This window comes from Loxodonta africana, chromosome 8 (assembly GCF_030014295.1).
Source record: "Loxodonta africana isolate mLoxAfr1 chromosome 8, mLoxAfr1.hap2, whole genome shotgun sequence".
NCBI classification, from domain to species: Eukaryota; Metazoa; Chordata; class Mammalia; order Proboscidea; family Elephantidae; genus Loxodonta; species Loxodonta africana.
The window spans coordinates 63,562,854-63,587,343 of NC_087349.1; the positions used below are offsets into that span (position 1 = coordinate 63,562,854).

The window sequence follows — 24,490 nt, forward strand, 5'->3', positions numbered from 1 at the left end:
TTGCTATAAAGGGGTGGAGACATTGCATATAAGTGTTCAGCACAGTGTCTGGCACATTATAAATGCTCAAAAACTATAGTTAATATCTCATTTAGTCTTCATGACAATACTCTTCATCTGCTTTTGCTTATTTCATCTCATCTGCCTGAGTGCCCTAGGGTTTAGGCCTTTGTCCTCTTTCCTATTTACCCTGGCTATTCTCATCCATTCCCACGATTCTCCTGTAAATTTTGGCCTCTCCCCCAGGTTCCTGTCGGCCTACTCAAATGAATGTCTAACAAACATCTTGTACCTAGAATTCCCCCTTCTCACAAACTTCCTGATATCAGAAAATAGCAAATTCCTTCTTCCAGGCCGAAAACTTTGGAGTCATGTTCTCTCTTTCATATTCACCCTACATCTGATCTGTCGGTACATCTTATTGCCTCTACTTTCAAAGTATATTTAGAATCTCATCATCTGTCCCCATCCCCTATCACCCTGGTATTAGCCACCATCATAAAAAACTCACCTCAATTATTGAAATTGCCTTCTAAGTGGTCTTAGAACCTGCTTCCACCTTTGCCCCCTATGGTCCAGTCTCAACATAGCTGCCAGAGAAATTCTGCCATGTATGTCAGATAATGTTACTCTATTACTCAAAACCCTGAAATGTTTCATAAGTCACTCAGACTAAAGTCAGTGTTTTGCAATGGCCTGCAAGACCCCATGATCACTGATATTACATACTACTCTTCCCTCATATTCACTTGGCTTCTTGTATTCATCCTGGCTCACTGCTTCCCCTGTACTTGCTGTAATTTGGATGCTATTCTCTTAGAGATCTACGTGGTCTACTCTGTCATTTCCTTTAGGTCTTCATTCAAATAGCATGAAGATACCTGTTCAAAAAGTTGTTAAGGGAGTAGGTACTCATTGGGAAATGGTAGTTAAACATAGCATAATTTGTGAGGCAATTTCTGAGGGAAAAATAAAACATTTTTTATGCTTATATCCCAATAAGTTAAGAATTATATATATATATATGTTGTGTATATGTATATATAAAGTGAGAAGTAGGCCCCATTGGCTAAAATTAAAATCAGTTGCTACAGTGACATCGCTCTTAACACTCCTATTCCCCTTCCCTGCTTTATCTTTTGCCTTAGCACTTATCACAATCTAATATGCTGTATACTTGACTTTTGTATGTTGTTTATTGATGGAACTCTGGTGGTGTAGTGGTTAAGTTCTCGGCTGCTAACGGAAAGGTAGAAGGTTTGAACAAACCAGCTGCTCAGTGAGAGAAAAGTCCTGGTGATTTGCTCTCATAAAGCTTACAGCCTAGGAAACTGTTTGAGGTGGTTCTACTCTGTCCTATTCTCTGTCTCTATGAGTCAGAATCAACTCGACAGCACACAATAACATCCGCATCTTGTTTATTTTCTGTCTCCCCCACTAGAATGTAAACTCCTTGAAGGCAGTTTTTTTTTTTTTCTTAATTCCATTTTGTTGTTATTGTTGAGAATATACACAGCAAAATATACACCAATTCAACCGTTTCTACATGTACCGTTTAGTGACATTGATTATATAAATTCACTGCCCCCTGAGGTTTCTAGCTAATCTTTCAGTTGCTGTTGTCAATTTGATCCCACATAGATAGTTCTTAAAAGGGCATAATGCTCAAGGCAGACATTTTTTACTAGTTTGGTTTTAAGAAGACTTGAGGAAATATTTTTGGTTCAAGTTTTAAAGATTATCTCAGGACATGTGTGGCTAACTGCCTCCATGAACAACTGCCACCTTTGCCATGAGACCAGAAGAACTGGACAGTGCCTGGCTACCATTACTGAACATTCTGATAAAAGATTTCGTAGAAGAATCCTAATCAAAGAGGGGAAATACAGAACAGAATTTCAAATTCTTATGGACTACAGATTTTTTTGGAGCCGTGAAGGTTGGAGGGCAGTTTTTTTAAGCTCATATTTCTCTTGCTCTACCCTCAAGCATCTAGAACAGATGCACTCAATAAATAGTTATTGAAGGAATAAATAAAATATTAGCTGTAATCATTGTGTAATCCCAAATAGAATGCCAAAACGAACAAACAAAAATATTATGGGATTAGCAAGTTTACAAGCATATGATTACATATTTATTGTGAATAGTACGGTGAATATGTTTCTTAAAAGTGGTGTCCAACTGAATGCCTATAAATCAAATAATATTTAACATGTGCTGGCAACACTACTGTTTCAAAGAATCTGGGATTCTTTGGATAATCAAAGTGGTCATCTGGTAAACCAAAAAGGTGGAGGTTAAAGTCCACCCAGAGGCACCTGAAAAGAAGGGCTTCATGATCTACTTCTGAAAAATCAGCTACTTAAAACCCAGTGGAACACAGTTCTACCCATGACACACATATTCCAACTCACCATGAGTTGGAGTTGACTCAGTAGCAACTGGTTTTTAATTTTAGACTAAAACAAACAAAAAACAAACTTGTTGCTGTTGAGTTGATTCTGACTCATAGCAACCCTATAGGACAGAGTAGAACCGCTCCATAGGGTTTCCAAGAATCAGCTAGTGAATCTGAACTGCCAACTTTTTGGTTAGCAGCTGAGCTCTTAACCACTATACCATCAGGGCTCCAAAACTTTAATAGGCTAGACTAAGAAAAAAAAAAAAAATTTTTTTTTTTCAATCTAGCCCATCTTAATTCTAAAAAAATTAATAAGAAACTCATGGGAACTCTGAAAAGCATTAGTGAAACACTTAAGCTACTCAGATATATCCTCCCAAAGAGTTTAGAAAAACACTAACACGTGGTGTAGTTAAGAAAGGCCCCTACCCCTCTGTTTCAGGCCCCATGACTCAATTGCATTGCTGAACATATCTGCCCTCAAATCCCACACTTTGCCAATGGAAACAACCCCTCATCTATTTTTTTTTTATTTTGATTTTTTTTGAATTCTCAGCTTATTGGAATATAAGTATAAAACATTTTATTTTTTTCCCAGAAATTTCCTCACAAATTATGCTATGTTTAACTCCCGCTTCTCAAGGAGTAGCTGCTCCCTTAACAAAAGATTAGATATCTTCCTTGTTAGCCATTTTGCTATTAAGAGCTCATCCTGGTAGTTAAGACCAGGAAAAGTGCAAGGCAACATGCCTTTCCTCCCCTCCTGCTGGAGCTCTACGATAAAGATTTTCAACCCCATCTGACCCAGAGTCTGTTTTTTTATAAGAAGTATTTCATAATGGGCCATTTAAAGCCATCAGTATGAAGTCTGGATTTTATTATAAAGAACACAAAAAGAGAAGCAAATTAGAATGAATGCAAGTGTGTTTCAGTATGAAAATCCTCTTCACTACTACATCAGATAGCACAATAAAGTGGCCAGATACTTTTACCTACGTGTAGAATCACCACGGACACAACAGCTAAAAATATAGACCAACGCATACATCATGCTCAGTGGGTGACATGATTTTCTGAAAAGGTAAAAAATTATTGGTAAGGTCCCAATGTAATAAAAATATCATCTTCTCTTGATGTATAAAATGTTTGCTTTATTGGAATATTCATTGCACATTAACCCATGAAAATTTATTTTATGTTCATATGTAAGATGAAGTTAGGTTCAAAGTTCAAATAATTATGAATAGGGTTTTGCCTACATGAATGTTTGACATGCTTGACAGTCTTGGTGAATGCGGGATAGTTCTTATGCAGTAGAGTCCTGGGAAATGCAGATTATCTGACTTCCCTCACCTATACTCACAAAACCCAGTAAAAACCATGACAACCCTCACACATTTTGAAAAGACCCCTTAGGGGGCAGTATTGTCCTCATTGACAACTGTTGCTCTGAGAATGGGGTACAACCCTGAGACACTTCTTCCCACTCCTCTTCTCTTCCTCCCTTTTCTGTACCTTAGATCTTCTGATGGAAGTGCAGGAAGGAAGAAGAGGTAAAAAGGCAAACATCTGGTAACTGCTAACGTTTCTACCCTGGGTTAGCTGTAATTGCTACTTTAACTCATTGGTCTATGGGCTCTCAGTTCTCTCCTTGTATTCTGACAGAGGGAGGGGTGAGGATGGTTGGTAATATGGCCAAGAATCTGACCTGGCCCCTCTAGGAATCCACATGGAGAGGTGGCCTCAACCACTGCAGTTCTGAAACCTTGGAACATGGGGGAAGAGGGGTAGCTTTAATGCCTTTTGTCGTCAACTCTGGGTTTTCTTTCTGTGTAATTCCTGGATATTGAAAAAATAAATAAATCTGCTCCTGTTGCACTAGTTTGAAGAAAGCGTAGCTGAGAGAAATGTGCTGGTGTGGAAAAACTCCAGATTAGAAAACAAACACTTATATGGGGAAAAGACAGTCTTTTTAACAAATGGTGCTGGAAAACTGGATATCCATCTGCAAAAAAGTGAAACAGGACCCATACCTCACACTATATACAAAAACTAACTCAAAATGGATCAAAGACCTAAATATAAAGCCAAAAACTATGAAGTTCATAGAAGCAAAAATAGGATCAATGCTAGAGGACCTAATACATGGCATTAACAGGATACAAATCACAACTAACAATACACAAGCTCCAGAGGATAACCTAGATAACTGGAACTTCTAAAAATTAAACACTTATGCTCATCAAAATACTTCACCAAAATACTAAAAAAAAGAACACACAGACTGGAAAAAAAAATTGGCTATTACAAATCAGACAAAGATCTAATCTCCAAAATCTTCAAGAAAATCCAACACCTCTACAACAAAAAGACAAATAATCCAATTAAAAAATGGGCAAAGGAAATGAACAGACACTTCACCAAAGAAGATATTTGGCCAACAGACACATAAGGAAATGCTCACAATCTCCAGCCATCAAAGAAATGCAAATGAAAACCACAATGAGATACCATCTTACCCCGGGGCATTACTAGCATGAATCAATAAAACAGAAAATAACAAATGTTGAAGAGGCTGTGGGGAGATCAGAGCTCTTAAGCACTGCTGATGGGAATGCGAAATGATAAAATCATTTTGGAAAATGATATGGCACTTCCTTAGAAAGCTAGAAATAAAAATACCATAATGATCCAGCAATCCCACTCCTAGGAATATATCCTAGAGAGATAAGAGTCATCACAGGAATAGATATATGTACACCCATGTTCACTACAGCATTGTTCACGATAGCAAAAAGGTAGAAACAACCTAGATGCCCATCAACAGATGAATGGATAAACAAACTGTGGTACATACACACAATGGAGTATTACACAATGCTAAAGAGCAAAGATAAATCTGTGAAGCATCACATAACATGCATGCATCTGGAGGACATTATGCTGAGTGAAAAAAGTCAATCACAAAACAACAAATATTGTGTGAGACCACTACTGTAAAAACTCAAAAAAAGTTTTACATACAAAAAGAAAAAATCTTCGATGGTTACGAGGAAGAGGATGGGTGGGGATGGAAAAACACTTAATAGATAAGTGGTAATTTTGGTGAAGGGTAAGACAGTAAACAATACTGGAGAAGGACCATGGTAGCTCCACAGACACATCCAAACTCCCTGAGAGACTGAACTGCTGGGCTGAGGGCTGTGGGGACCATGGTCTCAGGGAACATCTAGTTCAATTGGCATAATACAGTTTATAAAGAAAATGTTCTACATTCTACTTTGGTGAGTAGCATCTGGGGTTTTAAAAGCCAGTGAGTGGCCATCTAGGAAACTGCACTGGTCTCACCCATTTGGGAGCAAGGAAGAATGAAGAAAAACAAAGACATAAGGGAAAGATTAGTCCAAAGGACTAATGGACCATCTACCACGATCTCCAGCAGACTGAGTCCAGTACAACGAGATGGTGCCTGGCTACCACCACTGACTGCTCTGACAGGAATCACAATACAGGGTCCCAGACAGAGCTGGAGAAAAATGTAGAACAAAATTCTTACTCAAAAAGAAAGACCAGGCTTGCCGGCCTGACAGAGACTGGAGAAACACTGAGAGTATGGCCCCCGGGCACACTTTCAGCTCAGTAATGAGGCCACTCCTGAGGTCCACCCTTCAGCCAAAGATTGAACAATCCCATGGAACGAAACAAGACTAAAGGGGCGCATCAACCCTGGGGTGGGGAATGGAAGGTAGGAGGGAACAGGAAAGCTTGTAATAGGGAACGCAGGATTGAGAAAGGAGAGTGTTGACATGTGGTGGGGTTGTTAATCAATGTCATACAACAATGTGTGTACTGTTTGATGTGAAACTAGTTTGTTCTGTAAACCTTCAACTGAAGTTCAATTAAAAAAAAGCGAACACCTGTGTCTGTCTTAGTCATCTAGTGCTGCTGTAACAGAAATACCACAAGTGGATGGCTTTACCAAAGAAAAATCTATTCTCTCACAGTCCAGTAAGCTAGAAGTCTGAATTCAGGGCGCAGGCTCCAAGGAAAGGCTTTCTCTCTCTTTGGCTCTGGAGAAAGGTCCTTGTCATCAGTCTTTCCTTGGTCTGGGAGCATCTCAGTGCAGGAACCTCAGGTCCAAAGGACACGTTCTGCTCCTGGCACTGCTTTCTTGGTGGTATGAGGTTTCCATGTCTCTCCACTCATTTCTCTCTTTTATGTCTCAAAAGAGATTGGCTTAAGACACTATCTAATCTTGTAGATCTCATCGATACAACTGCTGCTAATCCATCTTATTACATCATAGTGATAGAATGTACAATACATAGGGAAATCACTTCGGATGATAACGTGGCAGACAATTATACAATCATACATGGGAATCATGACCTAGCCAAGTTGACAGATATTTTTGGGGGACACAATTCAATCCATGACAGTGTCTTAACTCGGGTTCAGTCACCACCCATTGTGTGATACTGGACATTTCAACTCTGCACCACCTTTGCCTCATATGCATAATGGTAATGTTATATTTGAATTCTTCTGAATGAACCATTGACTTCAATATAACTGAATGCTTGGCATGGTCAATAAACTCTGCCTTCTCTATGCATCTGGATGTCCTTGGGGGAGATGAAGGTTCTGACTTCCTCTCCTTGATTTTTTTCATACAAGATCTGTGGTATCAAATTTTGGCAAGAATTCTCTAATCTTCTGAGAGTACACTTCCACTAAATAAAGTGAGTTTTAATTTTAAATATTATTAAACATTGTGAATCTCAGCATTTCCGAACTGAGAAAACATTTGTTATAAGGTAGGGTTAGGTAACATGTCTTGGTTTCTAAGCCTGGGTTAATATTTATGACATAGGTGAAGTGTCTTTATCAATACTTCCTGATTCTCTTCTATATACCAAATAATATGTAGAATGATAGGCAATGCTAAGGGTGTAAAAGCTGTGAAACATGTGGCCTTTTTTGTAAAACCTCTTACAATCCACTTCGTCTTAAGTTGGGCTCCTGAGAAGCAGAGGCTAAGACAGGAATTCTTGTGCAAGTGACTTATTAAGGGAGAGCTCTCACTATGTCGCCTTTAACCTGCTACATTTGTCATTGTTATTATCCAATTCATTGTGATAAAAAACCAAAAATACAAAAACTGTTGCCTTTGAGTTGATTCCAGCTCATAGTGACCCTATAGGACAGGGTAGAGCTACCCCATAGGGTTTCCAAGGAGCCCTTGGGGGGTTCAAACTGCCAACCTTTTAGTTAGCAGCCATAGCTCTTAACCACTACACCACTAGTGTTACAGAAAATTTCCAGGTATTGTTTGTAGAAACACTTCTAAGCAATACATTAGTTTATTTCCTATTATCAAAGTTCTTTGTTTGCTATATTTCTATTCTCGTTTCACATTTCAATCCATTATTTGTAATGAACTTATAATGATACTTTTTATATGGTTCCCTGTTAATACCAGGTTAAATACTTTAGGGATTTAGGGGATTAATAGGCAGTCCTCAAAATGACCTCAAAATAATTGAACTGGCATAAATTATATGATGGAGGGCTTTGGGGTTAGAGATGAAGGTTAGAGACCCAAATTTTTACACTGTGCTGAAGACCAGGCCAAAGAGGAATTTTGGGTATTTAAGATTGTGTACTGACTAAACTGACCCCTCCCCACAAACCTACTGGCAGGTGTTCAGGATCAAATGCTTGGTTTAATCATATTATTAAAGATTAAAAAGACACTTTAAATTCCCCAGGCTAGTGTGCAGTGCTAGGATTGTTCAGAGAGCGTTCATGAGAAATCGATTATATCATAGGAATTTAAAAACAGAGAAACAGTTTACTTAGTAAGTCAAGAGATAAGGGAAGGGTTGGCTGATATTGACTCAAAGTAAGCTCAGCAATTCAGGAATATGCGTTAACATTCCACCTTTTTAGCAGGTGAAAGATGCCAGTGATCAATATCGAGGACCTGACGGAAAAGGACAAATTGCAGATGGAAGTTGATCAGCTCAAGAAAGAAGTAACACTGGAAAGAATGCTGGTAAGGTGCTGATATCTTTCGAATTTTATTTTAAATTAGAGAGACTGTGGGAGTCCCAGGTTAGATAACAGTAAATTGAGAGGTTCAACGTAGGGAAAATAAATTGTTCAGGCAAAAGTTCATTTGGATTAAGAAAATTAAGAATCAGAATGATCTCAATTTAGACTCTAAATCAAGTGGTCAGCAAACCATTACCCTCAGGCCAAATCCAGCTCTTAGCTTGTGTTTGCTTGACTACTTAGTTAAGTAAGAATGGTTTTACATTTTTAAAGATGTGCTAAAAAATGGAATAAACAAAAGACTATGAGGCAAAGACCATATTTTAGCTAAGCAATAAAATAAAGCAAAGCATTTAGGCATTCTGTTTTTACTTTTCTATATTTATCAGCTTCTCTTTATTTAATGCAATACTTTGATAATGTTCAAATACTTTTACCTATGCCCTCATCCTCCCCAGCATTGTCATGGCCAGTAATGAATGAGTACATCCTATTCTTCCTTTGAACATAAACAGCACTCCCTGGTTCCTCCTAAAAACATCTGACGACCTTGGAAATGGTTACCAACAGTTCTCTGCTGTTTAGAGGGAGCAGAGACTGCAAAGAAATGAAAATTTTCACCAGACAAATAGTGACTGGAGCTTGGAAAATGTAGATAAGTGCTTTAGGTCTCTTCATTTTAAGAAAGTGGAAAAAGGTTCCTTGGTAAGTGATAAAGTCATGTTTCATAACTTTAAAAAATAGCCTCACTTTATCAGGTCAAAATGAAAAAAGGAGTTCGTGTTATCTCTAGACTTTGTTCAAAACTCTTACTCCCAATCATAATTGGGATTTCTGGCTTTCTTTAAGTTTATAATTGTCTCAAACTTTCCTTCTATCCTTTCTATTTAGACTGAGGCAAAAACATGTTTTGCTGTAAAGATGAAAAATAAATCTGTAAACAGCACAAGAGCCGAGAACACGCATACACCAAAAAAAGTTAAGGTCCTCATCAGATGAAAAAAAAAGCCTTTTAGAGTAAAAACGACAAACAAAATCCGCTGCCTGTTCACTCGATTAGCAACCCTATAGGACAAAGCAGAACTGCCCCATAGAGTTTCCAAGGAGCGCCTGGTGGATTTTAACTTCCAGCCTTTTGGTTAGCAGACATAGCTCTTATCTGCTGTGCCACCAGGGTTTCCTTTTAAAGAAGAGTTGTTTTTATCTTCTTTTCTTGAAACATTGAGAAGTTGTTTTATTATTTATACACTCAGGATTGTTGTTTTTCAGGCAGTTTGGTTGTTGTCTTGTTTATTTTCACTTGCAGTAAGTCTACCTCGGAATTTTTCTTTTGGGCAAACATCACATCACCATCTGTCAGGCTGTTGGGTTCCTTTTCTCCATTACTCAGCTGCTACCTGGCTTTTGGAAATCCAACTAATTTTAATATTGGACTACAAAAACTATAATTAAGGAAACTGAGTTACATAATCAATGTATATTGAGCTCTGACTAAAGGCTCAAAGTGAGATAAATGTAAGAGGGCCCCAAAGCTACAGGTAAGAAATGTTACAGTTCATTCCAAAGTCAAATAGACATTGTTCGATACTCAACTACATGTCTTAGGAGTCTAAGGAGAGTACCACTGCTCCCAACTATAACATGAGAATGTGAATAATGATTGAATCTGGGGAAGAAAAAGGCAGACAATCCAAATGGCTTTATGCCAACATTGAATGGAAGCAGAGTGACAGGGTGGAAGCACACAGCTCATCCCAGGGTGTTCTCCAGTGTGTGACTGCCAGCAAGTGACCTCACATTTCAGTGGGATAGCAATTTAGCCTCTGTTTCTGGCATATAAAAAAAAAGGCATATAGGTAAGGCCAAAACAGCCAGCATCTGGAACAGTGTGGGAGGAAAGGAGTGAATCTAAAGTACTGCACGTCTCAAAGTGTGGATAAACCTGAAAGTTTCATAATAAGAAGGATCCACATGACCAATGTTTCCTTGGCCTACAAAAAAAAAAAAAAAACACAAACCTATTGCCCTTGCGTCAATTCCAACTCATAGCAACCCTAAAGGACAGAGTAGAACTGTCCCCAAGGCTGTAAATCTTTACGGAAACAGACTACCACATCTTTCTCTGGTGGTGCGGTTTATGGGTTCAACCACCAACCTTTGGGTTAGCAGCCCAGTACTTTAACCACCAGGTCTCCTTGATGAGTGAAGAGAAGCTCATAAACAAATTAAAAAGCTGGGTTCAGATATTTATTTATTAAGAACCACCTACATGCAGGCTCTGATCCAGAGGCCAGGGATAAATCAGCCAAAGGCCCCCGATTCCTTAGAGCTGAACTTGTAACATTAGCTCATTGTCATGGTCAATCATTTTACAGGAATTTAAAATAAAATTGCATATGCACACTTTTTAGAATCCAGGAGTGGTAATAAGCCTGAAGAAAAGCTTGCACATATAATCTAGAAAAAGAAAATGGATTTCAGAAGATATTTGCTGGAGCTGACCCTTTGAGAAATTATGTAAATTCTCTCATGCTCAGTTTCGTCATCTATAAAATTAGTCTAGTAATAATGTATTTGAAAATGTGAGTTTTAGAGAGAAGATATATAATACATGCACGATAAAAACATTTACCTACTAGTGCTACCTTTGTATTCCCCATGCATGTAGTAGACGTTCAAAGAATATTTCTTGAGTGAGTGAAAAAATGAATAAAAGATTCATAGCAGTTTCTCTTTTATTTGCAGTATTTTTGTATGTGTCTGATTATGTACAGGAGATATAAAATAGAGAAATTAAATAATCATGCATACATATTTCAATAATAAAATATTAGGTTTTTTAAAAAAATGATAATACTACCATCGAGAAATTTAGTTGATTTAGACAGAAGTTGTTCAACTTTGTGATCCAGATTGATCTAATTTTTTTCTCTTTACAATTTTCAACAAATGTCTGCATAAAAAACAAATAATGTCTATTTTAGTTTCACGTAGATTGGCTACTTAGTGTAAGGAGCAAAACAAAATTCGACATATTTTTTGGAAGGATGAGGAAGAAATGTAGAAATAAATCAGGTATAGTACAGTTATAAACAAAAAAATAAATCCAATTTATGGAAAAAGAAAGATGCAGTCACCCATCTTAGCGCACCCCCCATCTTACCCCCAAGAGTAAAGCTGGTTCAACATCTCTCATGGGTCACTAAGAGTCGGAATCAACTTAAGGGCAACAGGTAGTGGGGGGAGGGTGACATACACAATTGGAAAGAGCCACAGCTTCGGAATTTGAATCTGAGCTTTACTGTGTACCAGCTGTGTGACCTTGCCCAAAGTCATTATCTCAGAATTAAATGAGATAATGGGTGGGCTTGGCTCATAGTAAGAATTTAAAATATATCCATTCCCTTCCACCTTTACAAGTTACATTTTTTGGAATGAGCAAAAACATTTAATCAAGGTATACACTCCTAACATTCTTCATTTGTGTTGTCAGCTGAGTTCTGATCCCTGGATCCTGTCTCCTTTAAAGTAACAGCGGCAGTGTCCGCTAAGAACCCTTACCTGGAATGTGGCTACTGTTTCTCTTTTGTCTGAAGACATCCAGGAGGACAGGGGAGGGAGTAGCTTTTTTGCTTCTTGCCTGTAAATTACATATTCCTTGGCAGAAAGCAGAGAATATAGCATTAAAAAGACCCTACGAGGAAATGTATTATAATAAATACATTCTTGAATTCTGCAGTATTGTTTTAAACCAAAAGATTCAGCTCTTTCTCCTTTCCTTCAAGGTGTCCAAATGTTGTGAAGAAGTAAGAGATTACGTTGAAGAGAGATCTGGTGATGATCCCTTAGTAAAAGGTATTCCAGAGGACAAAAACCCCTTCAAGGAGCTCAAAGGAGGCTGTGTAATTTCATGAAAAATTCTTGGATTATCCTGAGTTTTAATGAAAATACTAATTTTTCTCATATGCATGAGCATGAGTTTTTAAATTTATACATGTAAACTTTGAATAAAAATTGGGATGTGATCATGCATACCTCTTTGTTTTTCTTCGAGTATTTGTCACACAGCCTAACATAATTGTCAATTAAATATTGATTGACCCCCTTTTTTAAGAATACTTACTATGCCTTATGAATGAGTCTATTTTATCCTGAGTTGCCAACATATAGTTAATGTTTTATGTTTCTTCACTACCCTATCAATACTCAGAATATTCCAACTAGAAATTTCATGGTTAGACATATTTTTCCCAAATGTTCTCTTGCTTACAGAATTAGTCTATTGTTTTGATAAACAGATAACCCATATTGGCAGATCATGTGAAGATTTTTGTTGATAGTTTATTCTCTGTTTTGGTTTCTCTTTCACCTCCCAGTCACTGGTAATGGTTTTAACATTATCTTTGCCTACATTCTTACCCAATTCTACTTGTGACCAATGACGTGGCTTTTTTCCCAGAAGGCCAATTGGATTAAGGGATTAGTCTGTGGTCACAGAACACAGTGAATTTAACCAGCACCAGAGCAAAGGTTATGAACACAGACTTCGGAGCCAGAGAGTTCTGGCTTTGACATTTACTGCCTGGCTGACTTCAGACAAGTTACTTAATCTTTCTAAATCTAGTTTCTTCTACTACAGGATGAGGATAATAATGGTGGTATCCTTTCACTTTTTATGGGGATTAAATATGAAAAAAAAATATGAGGCTAGCATAAATATAGCATTTAGCACATTGGCTGCCACATAATAAAAGCCCACTAAATGTTAACTACAATTATTACTGGGAAAGGAGCTAGACAAAAATTCCAGAACCCTTTAAGATACATGCTTTTCCATCCATTCCCATGAAGACCCGAATCAGCAGTCATTTTTCTGTAGCAGTGTGAGGGCAAGAGTATAGAGAAATGGCTATCATCTGCATCATCCTTCAAGCTAATCCACTTCCTCTTGGCATTTTATTGAGTTTGCTTAAGCCAAATGTCACTACCTTCATACTAATGACTAAGAAAGATAACTTGCCTTGGCTTCTGTAACAAATGACAAGTTTAATTACACAGAAGTGGAAACTGTTTATGCTGTCAGTGTTTCCTTGTGACTATCTTATGTTTACAGTGGCTACAGGGATTACTAGGTTAAAGGGATATATCAGTAATCAGAATACTCAGACATGCCAGTTAGTTGTCATCCTGTTAAAAGCAAGATAAGAGCAATCCATGATTTGATCTGGAAGGGGTTCTAAAGATCATCCCATGTTTGGTTCCTAGTACAGTGCTTTCCCACTCCACCCAGAGTAAATGCTTAACAAATATCTGTGGAATCTTGTCTAACCCCTTCATCTGGAATGGAGAAAATCAAGGTTCAGAGAAGTGAATTGGCTAATGTCTTGAGGCTAGACATTGGGTCCCTGGATGACCAGTTAGCAACACATTTCACCATATACCTTCATCAACTATGCTTTGGCCATTAATAGTTTCCAGGATAAACTACTGAGTCTTTTTCCTCAGGAGAGGCTATTTTCACTCTATTTAAAACTACAAAAATGTTCTCCAGCCATATTCTACACTTACTATCCCCCTTTTCCATTCTATTTTCCTCCATAGCACATATCACCATCTAGCATACCACGCATTTTACTGATGCAATTAATTATGGTCTATATCCAGGGGGTTGTTTGCTGGATGAGATGTTATTTAATGAAGTGTTCCAAATATCTATTTTTTTTTTAATTAAAATAAATACAGTGTTTTCTATGGCATTTAATAATCTGTAGAGTATAACCAACATCTCTGGCTTTCATCTTACAATTGGAGATATATTTTGGAGCCAGATTTTAAAGCCAGTGAAAACTCTGACTCTTCCACTTTCTAGCTTAGAACTTTGGACAAGTAACTTCAATTCTTTGAGCCTCGGTTTCATGTATGAAATGAAGAATTAGGGTGGATCCTTATTAGGTTAGAAACCCTGGTGGCACAATGAATAAGTGTTTGGCTACTAACCAAAAGGTCAGGAGTTAGAACCCATCAGCCATTCCAGAGGAGAAAGACATGGAGACCTGCTTCCGTAAAGATTACAACCTAGGAATCCCTATGGAGCAGTTCTACTCTGTCCTATACTGTCGCTACAGTTCGGAATCGACTTGATAGCAAAGGGTATTTTTTTTTTTCCTCAGAGGTCCCTAGGTGGTCCAAATGGTTTGCACTCGACTGCCAACCTAAAGGCTGATGGTTTGAATCTACCTAGTGGAACTGCAGAAGAAAAGCCCTGGAGATCTGCTTCCTTAAATATTGCAGGCAAGAAAAAAGAACTATTGGGCAGTTCTACTCTGTAACACATGGGTTCACCTTGAGTCAGAATCGACTTGATGGCAACAGGTTTGGTTTCAGTTTGGTAGTATGGTCATACTGATCCCACCTGAAACATCCCGTTCCATCTCATTTCAGCCTTTGGAAACTCTACTCTTCTTCTAAGGCCCACTGAAAGCTATCTCCTCTGTCCCTCATCCACCCCCAAAGTATTTTGTATATCTCTTAAGTGGTTTAACATTATTTTACTTTCTCTTATAATTAGCATGCTTGTCTCAATGGTATTATTTGTTGTAAATCATACAAACCAGAAGCTCCCATTTTGGAAGCTGCCATAACAACTAATAAATTGTCTCTACAATTTAATTGACTTAATAAGTATTTAATTAAAATATCAGTGAAGAACAGTGCTTAGGAGATGTTTACATGGGATAATTCAGAATTCCTAATGATTGGCTTAACTAATGATTAAATCAACAATAGGGTTTTTAAAAAAATTCCTTTTTACCTAATAATATGGTTGTCAGCAGATTTTGAATAAGATAGAAACCATAGGAAGGAAGTATGGAGAGAGATGGTCCAGGAAGAAGGAAATGAAATCATGAATTTCTTATAGTTTATACAGCTACAGCTGGTAGTGGTTTTTTTTTTTCAGAAGTTGGTTGAGGGCCAGAGATTACTAGGTTAAAAGGAATGAGGTAAGACTACAGGGAAACAAAAAATACTCTAACCACAGCCTTAGCATTTGGCTCTTCAATAAAAATCCCTGATATCATTAGTGCGAATGAATTATTATACATATCTACTGTTGTTAGGTGCCTCTAAGTTGATTTTAACTCATAGCAATCCTTAGGATGTTTTTATGATTTCAGCTAATTATACTCTGAGAATTGTTTGTACACGTAGATGTGTTCAAGTTTTAGCAAGGAAAAAAGAAAAAGCACTCATTGTTATTTTAATTTGGATTGATCTGATTTTGGCCAGATTTCAAAGCAAAGATCACATCATACTAACTAAATTCTTACATGAACTTATTAACCTGAGTAAAATAGTAAAATTATTAATGAGAATGACCAATTATATGTAATGGTAATTAGATTCTTGTATGAACAGAATTAATAGAAGAAATCATTTTGATAACAGGAATTAAAGCAGTTGTTAAGGTAACAGAGCATCAGACACAGATTATTCTGTGACTTTACATTACCTCCATCTAGAAAAGGTATCGCAGGCACATAAAAAAGCAGGCACATAGTGACCATAAACTGTCACCTTTTGCTTTGTACATTTTTTAAAAAAAAAAAAAACAGAATTTGGGAGGCAACCTAGTTTATTTAGCCCAATAAAATGGAAGCAGAGAGAATGTATGTCTTGCCAAAATTACAACATAAACTAAGACCACAACCTAGGTCTTTTCTGAGTTCAAGTTAGTATTGAATCAACTTCGATATTTTCTTATAGAGTTTTTCTCATGTGGATTTTCAACAACATACTTACCATATCAGAAAAGGTCAAAAACTTGTTTTTCCTTTTTTACATGCCAAGCTATATATTTCATAGCCATTAATCCTTTATAGCATAAAAGTGAAAATATTTGCATGGTTAATTTTCTTAAGCAGGTTTCTTTAAAACATTTGTCAAAAAACAGTGGGCTAATGGACTCAATGGCAGTGGGTTTTTTTTTTTTTTAATGGAAACTGGTTATACCTGTTATTTTCACTGAAGAATGGTTCCTAACACACACTATTTTGCAAAATAACTTTTATTGGGGCACTATATAAAATGTTAATAAAAAGCTAACACTATATTTGAGCACATCTACTATGGATTTGGAAACCCAGATGGTGTAGTGGTTAAGTGCTACAGCTGCTAACCAAAATGTCAGCAGTTTGAATCTACCAGGTGCTCCCTGGAAATTCTATAGGGCAGTTCTACTCTATCCTATACGGTTGCTCTGAGTTAGAATTGACTCAATGGCAATGGATTTGGCTTTGGTTTTATATGGATTTAGGAGCCCTGGGCAGTGTAAATGGTTAAATTCTCAGCTGCTAAACAAAGGGTTGGTGGCAGTTCAAGTTCATCCAGAGACCGCTTGGAAGAAAGGCCTGGTGAAAGATCACAGCTATCGAAAACCCTGTGGAGCATAGTTCTACTCTGACACACACAAGTGGACTAGATGGCAGCTGGTTTGGTCCTAATACGGATTTAAAAAATTGTTTATTAAAAAGTTTTGCTGATAAAATATTTCTTCAAGAATACACAAGAATTTGCTTAAAATGGGAGATGGAGATAACATGGTGCAGAAGCATCATGTTGTCTCTCTACGACAAAGACCCGAAAAACTCAGTAAAACAGATACAAATGTCAATCCTAGAACCCCAAGCACCAAATAAAGGGATAAAGAACTGGATCAAGCACCAAATGGAATAAGAAACTGACAGAGAAGAGAGAATGAGGAAAGCTACAGAATGATGGCCTCCTACCAGCTAACACAGCACAAATTCACCATCTGGGACCTCAGCCACCAAGATTGTTGGACAGGGAGTATGGGAAGGCAACTTCATGGCTTCCAGCACAAAATAGAGCACCCCATAACCAGGGTTACACGCTTTCCCACCCGCCAACACTTTTTCCCTCTACACGGCCTCCCCAGCTTTCCAACGGGCCATGGTTACTTGGCCAAAGAGACAACAGCTCACTGCTGCCCAGGTCTACCTCACCACCCTCCCTCCCCCACCAGGCTGGCTCCTTCAGCACTATTTTTTGTTTGTTCTTTTTTTTTTTGGCTTTTTTTTGTTTGTTTCTTCTCTCTCTCTTGCTTCCTTTCCTTTCTCCTGCTCAGCTAGCCCCATGTGCCATCCGCTCCCCTTCTTGATGGACTCTGCCATACCACTTGGCTAGACAGCCACTGGCCCACTACCTCCCCTGTTCTGCCCCACCCCACAGGCAGGCTCCCTCAGTACCATTTTTTTCTTTTCATTTCTTATCTCTCTCTCCTTTCCTTCCTTTCCTTTCTCCTGCCCAGCTAGCACTGAATGCCGTTCCCACCCCTTCTTGACCTGCTGTGCCACAGTGCTCGTCTAGAGAGCCACCGACACACGGCATCCCTGGATCTGTGCCTCCCCCACTGGCAGCCTCCTTCAGCTCCATATTTTTTCTCAGTTTCATCTCTCTCTCTCTCTCCCTTCCTTTCCTTTCTCATGACCAGTTAACCTATGTGCCATCCGGTCTTGATGGGCTGTGCCATACTGCTGGACTAGAGGGCCACTGGCACACAGTCTCCCTATGTCAGCACCACCCCACCGACAGACACCTTCAGTGCCATTTTTTGTTTGTTTCTTCTCTCTCTCTTCCTTCCTTCATTTCCTTTCTCCCACCCAGCTAGCCTCGACTGCCATCCCCTCCCCTTCTTGACAGGCTGTGCCACACCACTCGGCTAGAGATCCACTGGTACACTGCCTCCCCGTGTCTGCACCACCCCCTCTTGCAGGCTCCTTCAGTGCCATTTTGTTTGTTTTTGCTTTCTCTTTTGTTGTTGTTGTTATTGTTTCTCTTCCCTCCCTTCCTTCCTTTCCTTTCTCCCACCCACCTAACCTCATGTGCTGCCCTCCCCTTCTTAACGCATTGTGCTGTACTGCTTGGCTAGACTCTGACACGTGGCCTCACTGGGTCTGTGCTGCCCCCACAGGCCAGCTCCCTCAGTGCTCTATTTATTATTTTTATTTATCTTTCCCCTTCTCCCTTTTCCTTCTCTCTCCCATCAGGCCCCCGTGCTGGCTCTACCCTTTCCTGACCAGCCATGCTAATTGCCCAGTGAGAGAGACATCAGCTTGCCACCACCCCAATTCTGCCCAGCCCCAATGGTGAGCTCTCCCAGCACCATATTTATTTTTGTTGTTGCTGTTTTGTTTGTTTTTTCTTTTTGTTTTTTTCTCTATCTTTCCCTTCTTTCCTTTCCTTTCTACTGCCCACCTAGCCCTGTGGACCACTCATGCCCTTTCTTGACAGGCTGAGTCACACTGCTCAACTAGAGAGCCACCAGCACACTGCATTACTAGGTCTGCACTGCCCCCACAAGTCGAATCATATTATACGGCCATTTTGTTTACTTTTCTTTTTGCTTCTGTTTCTCTCACTTACTTAGCTCCACACATCAATACCTTTACCAGCCCCCCGCCTATCTGCACTGTGCCTCCCCACTGGCAATGGCACAGAATAATGGACCCCACCCTGCATTGCCTCCTGGCTCTTCCCCATTAGCCCCAGTACTTGCTGCAAACAACCCATACCAGCCCCTTCCACCCCCCTTTGGAGCTGCCCTGCTGCACCATAGCTGAGCGACCAGCCCTGCCCACTTGGAAAAGGTGGTGAGATGTATTGTGCCCACAGACCAGCAAGTAACAAAGCACACCCAACCCATCTGTAAGACACACCCAAATAAAACAAAAAAGCAGGATAAAACAAATCTATGAAGAAAATAATTCCTGAATGTCCTGAAGACAGCAGACAACATCAAAACATATAGAAAAAAACAGGACAGGATGGCTCCAGAAAGTGACCAAAATGAAACATCAGATGACCTTCTGGTAGAAGAAAAGGCACTGGAACTACCTAACAGGGAATTCAAAACTCTAATATTCAGGGCTCTCCAAGAGATGAAGGAAAGCAAGACAAAAATAATGAAAAAATAGACCAAATCAGGGAAAAAATAGACAAAGCAATGGAAAAATTCAGGAAATTAACACAGGAACAAAACATGAACTAGAAATCATACAAAAAGAGCAATTAGAAATCCAAAAGATAAACAACAAGATTTCAGAAATGGACAGTTGTATACAAGGTTTGAGGAACAAATTTGAAACATTGGAAGACAGGATCAGCAAAACTGAAGACAAATCCTTGGATACCATTTTGAGGAAAATCAGAGAAAAGAATGAAGAAAAATGAAGAAATCCAGAGAACAATGTGAGCCACAATCAAAAGCAAAAATTTGCATGTGATCAGAGTTCCAGAACAGGGGGAGAAAATGGAAAACACAGACAGGATCATTGAAGATTTGCTGATAGAAAACTTCCCTAATATCATGAAAGATGAAAAAACTGACCATCCATGAAGCTCAATGAACCCCGTATCAGATAGACCCCAAAAGAAAATTACCAAGATATATCATAATCACTCACTAAGACTGAAGACAAAGAAAGAATCCTGAGAGCAGGTCTAGAAAACAGTCACATGCAAAGTGGAAAAAATAAGAGTAAGCTCTGATTATTCAGAAGAAACCCTTCAGGCGAGAAGGTAATGGGATGGCATAAAACTCTGAAAGAAAAAAAAAATTGCCAACCAAGAATAATACATCCTGCAAAACTCTTGCTTAAATATGATGGTGAAATTGGGGCATTTTCAGATAAACAGAAATTTACAAGATGAACCAAATTTACAAGAATTATTAAAGGGAGTCATTTGGTTAGAGAACAAACAACATCAGATAACAAACTGAATCTAGGACACAGGACAGCATCAACCAGATACAAACCTAGGTAATGAATTCTCAAGAATAAAACAAAACTAAATGATTTGCAACAGGGAACCAGAAAGGTCAATCTGCAAATGACAAAAACTTCAAAACAATAAAAGAGGAAATATATGGTGTAGGTATAGAACTTTCAAATGGAGAGGAAGTCAAGGTGATATCAAGCAATAAAAAATTGGCTCAAACTTAGGAAGACAGGGTAAATTTCCAGGTAACCACAAACAAATTTAACAAACCTATTCATCAAAATAAAGAAGAAAAACACAAAGTCTTAGTAAACACAAAATCTACAAAAACAAAAGAAATGGAAAAAAAACCCACAAACAAAAGGAATTCACACAGAACAGTAGGAGGAACAAAGAAAACGTCAGCACCACAAAAAAAGCACTACAAAATGACAGCAATAAACTCATACCTGTCAATAATCACACTGAACATAAATGGCTTAAATACACCCACACAGAGACAGAATAGATTTAAAAAAAAAAAAAAAAGGACCCATCAATATGCTGTCTACAAGAGACAGACCTTAGAAACAAAGACTTAAATACATTAAAAATCAAAGGATGGAAAAAAATATATCAAGCAAACGCAACCAAAAAAGAGCAGATAAAAGAGACTTTAAAACAAAATCCACAATAAAAGACAAGGGAGGACATTATTTAATCATTAAAGGAACAATCCACCACAAAAATTAATCGTAATAAATATCTACGCACCCAATGACAGGACTCCAAACACATAAAACAAACTTTAACAATGCTAAAAAGAGAAATTGACAGTTCCACAATAATAGTAGGAGGCTTCAACACATCACTCTTGATAAAAGACAGAAAATCTAGATAAGAACTCAGCAAAGATACAAAAGATCTAAAAGCCACAATCAACCAACTTGACTTCACAGACATATATAGAACATCCACCCAACAAGAGCAAAGTACACATTCTTTTCTAACACACATGGAATGTTCTCTAGAATAGAACACACCTTAAGCCACAAACAAACCCTCAACAAAATCCAAAACACTGAGATAATACAAAGCATCTTCTCTGATCACAATGCCATCAAAGTAGAAATTAATAACAGGGAGAGCAAAGAAAAAAACTCAAATACATGGTAACTGAATAACACCTTGCTTCAAACCACTGCGCAATAGAAGAAATAAAGAATGGAATTAAAAAATTCCTAGAATGAAAACATATAATACCAAAGCCTTTGGGACACAGCTAAGGCAGTGCTTAGAGGTAAATTTATAGCAATAGATGCATGCATCAAAAAAGAAGGGACCAAATCAAAACATTAGCTATACAACTAAAAGAAATAGAGAACTGCAAAAGAGGTCTACAGCCACCAGAAAAAAGGAAATAATAAAAATCAGAGCAGAAATAAGTGAAAGAGAGAACAGAAAAACAATAGAAAGAATCAACAAAACCAAAAGGTGGTTCTTTGAAAGAATCAACAAAATCAACAAACCACTGGCTAAACTGACAAAAGAAAAACAAGAGAGGACAAAAATAACCCAAATAAGAAATGAAATGGGGAACATCACAAGAGACTCAACTGGAATAAAAGGGATTATAACAGTGTACTATGAAAAACTACATTCCAACAAATTTGAAAACCTAGAGGAAATGGACAAATTTCTGGAAACACACTACCTATCTAAACTAACACAAACTGAGGTAAAAAATCTGAACAGACCCATACAAGAGATGATATTGGAAAGGTCATTAAGAAAAAGAAAAAAAAAAAACTCCCAACAAAAAAAGCCCTGGCCCAGATGGCCTCACTGGAGAATTCTACCAAACATTCAGCGAGGCGCTTGCACCAGTACTACTCAAACTATTTCAGAACATAGAAAAGGAAGGAATACTTCCAAATTCATTCTATGAAGCCAGCATAACCCTGATAGCAAAACCAGTCAAAGACACCACAAAAAAAGAAAATACAGACCAATATCTCTCATGAATGTAGGTGCAAAAATTCCCAAAGTTCTAGCCAAGAGAATTCAGCGTCTTATAAAAAAAAAAGAATACACCCTGTCAAGTGGGATTCATACCAGCTATGCAAGGATGGCTCAACATTAGAAAATCAATCCATGTAATCCACCACATAAATAAACAAAAAAAAAGAATCATATGGTAATCTCAATTGACACAGAAAAGGCATTTGATAAAGTCTAACACCCATTCCTGATTTAAAAAAAAAAGGGTAAAAAAACCCCAAAATTCCTCAACATAATAGAAGGCATCTTTATACAAAATCAACCTGCCAACATTGTTCTTAATGGAAAAAAGCTGAAAACATTCCCCCTGGGAACAGACAAGAATGCCCTTTATCATCACTCCTATTTAACATTGTGCTGGAAGTCCTAGCTAAAGCAATAAGGTAAGAAAAAGAAATAAAGGGCATCCATATTGGTAAGGAAGAAGTAAAACTGCCCCCATTTGCAGATGATATGATACTATACATACAGAATCCAAAAGACTCCACGAGAAAACTACTGGAAATAATAGAAAGATTCAGCAGAGTAGCAGGGTACAAGATAAACATACAAAAATCAGTTGGATTCCTATACACCAATAAAGAGAACTTCGAAAAGGAAACCAGGGAAGCAATACCATTTTAAAAAATAAAATACTTAGGAATAAATCTAACCTAGACTGTAAAAAAAAAAAAAAAATTTATTTTTTAGGATGTAAAAGATCTACACAAAGAAAACTATAAAAACACTACTACAAGAAACCAAGAAAGACATACATAAATGGAAAAACATACAATGTTCATGGATAGGTATACTCAACATTGTGAAAATGACAATTCTACCGAAAGCAGTATACAAACACAGTGCAATCCCAATCCAAATACCAACAGCATTCTTTAACAAGATGGGAAAATTAATCACTAACTTATAGGGCAAGGGAAGAGGCACCAGATAAGTAAAACACTAATGAAGAAGAATAAAGTAGGAGGACTTGTACTACCTGACCTCAGAACCTACTATACAGCTACAGCAGTCAAAACAGCCTGGTACTGGTACAATGACAGACACATTGACCAATGAGACAGAGTCTAGAACCCAGATGTAAATTCATCCACCTGCTGTCACCTGATGTTTGACAAAGGCCCAGAGTCCATTAAATGGAGAAAAGACAGTCTTTTTAACAAATGGTACTGGCAAAACTGGATGTCCAACTATAAAAAAATGAAACAGGACCCATACCTCACACCTGATTCAAAATGCATCAAAGACCTAAATACAAATCAAAAAACTATAAAGATCATAGAAGAAAAAATAGGGTCAAAGCTAGAGGCCCTGGCTTTAACAGGACACAAGCCATAACTAACGATACACAAAACCAGAAGATAAGCCAGATAACTTGGATCTTCTAAAAATTAAACAGTGGAAGTAATAGAAAGATTCATCAAAAGACTTCACCAAAAGAGTAAAAAGAGAAGCTACAGACTGGGAAAAATTTTTCAGCTGTGACAATTCCAAACAAGTTCTAATTTTTCTAGAATCTATAGGGAAATCCAGAAACCCTGGTAGGGTAGTGGTTAAGTGCTATGGCAGCTAACCAAAAGATCGGCAGTTTGAATCCACCAGGTGCTCCTTGGAAACTCTATGGGGCAGTTCTACTCTGTCCAATAGGGTCGCTATGAGTCAGAATCGACTCGATGGCAATGGGTTTTTGGGTTTTTATAGGGAAATCCGACATCTCTACAACAAAAAGACAAATAATCCAATTAAAAAATGGGCAAAAGAAATGAACAGACACTTCCCCAAAGAAGATATTCAGGTGACTAACAGACACATGAGGAAATGCTGGAGATCACCAGCCATCAGAAAAATGCTAATCAAAATGATAATGAGATACCATCTTACCCCAACATTACTGGCACAAATAAAAAAAACAGAAAATAGCAAATGTTGCAGAGGCTGTGGGGAGACTGGAACTCTTATGCGTTGCTGGTGGGAATGCAAAATGGTAGAACCATTTTGGAAAATGATATGGCTCTTTCTTAAAAAGCTAGAAATAGAAATACCATATGATCCAGCAATACCACTCCTAGGAATATATCCTAGAGAAATAAGAGCTGTCACACTAATAGACATGTGCACACCCATGTTCATTGCAACAATATTCACAACAGCAAAAAGATGGAAACAATCTCAGTGTCCATTAACAGATGA

General features: G+C 38.0%; 1 protein-coding gene across 1 annotated transcript; it reads left to right on the forward strand.

Annotated features, from left to right (window-relative positions):
* The first annotated feature begins 8,297 nt into the window (after positions 1-8,297).
* On the forward strand, positions 8,298-12,670 carry GNGT1 (G protein subunit gamma transducin 1). Its single transcript, XM_023544410.2, has 2 exons — positions 8,298-8,462; positions 12,247-12,670. Exons 1-2 carry the CDS (start codon positions 8,367-8,369, stop codon positions 12,373-12,375), a joined length of 225 nt encoding a protein of 74 aa, XP_023400178.1. The 5' UTR covers positions 8,298-8,366; the 3' UTR covers positions 12,376-12,670.
* The last annotated feature ends 11,820 nt before the right edge of the window (positions 12,671-24,490 follow it).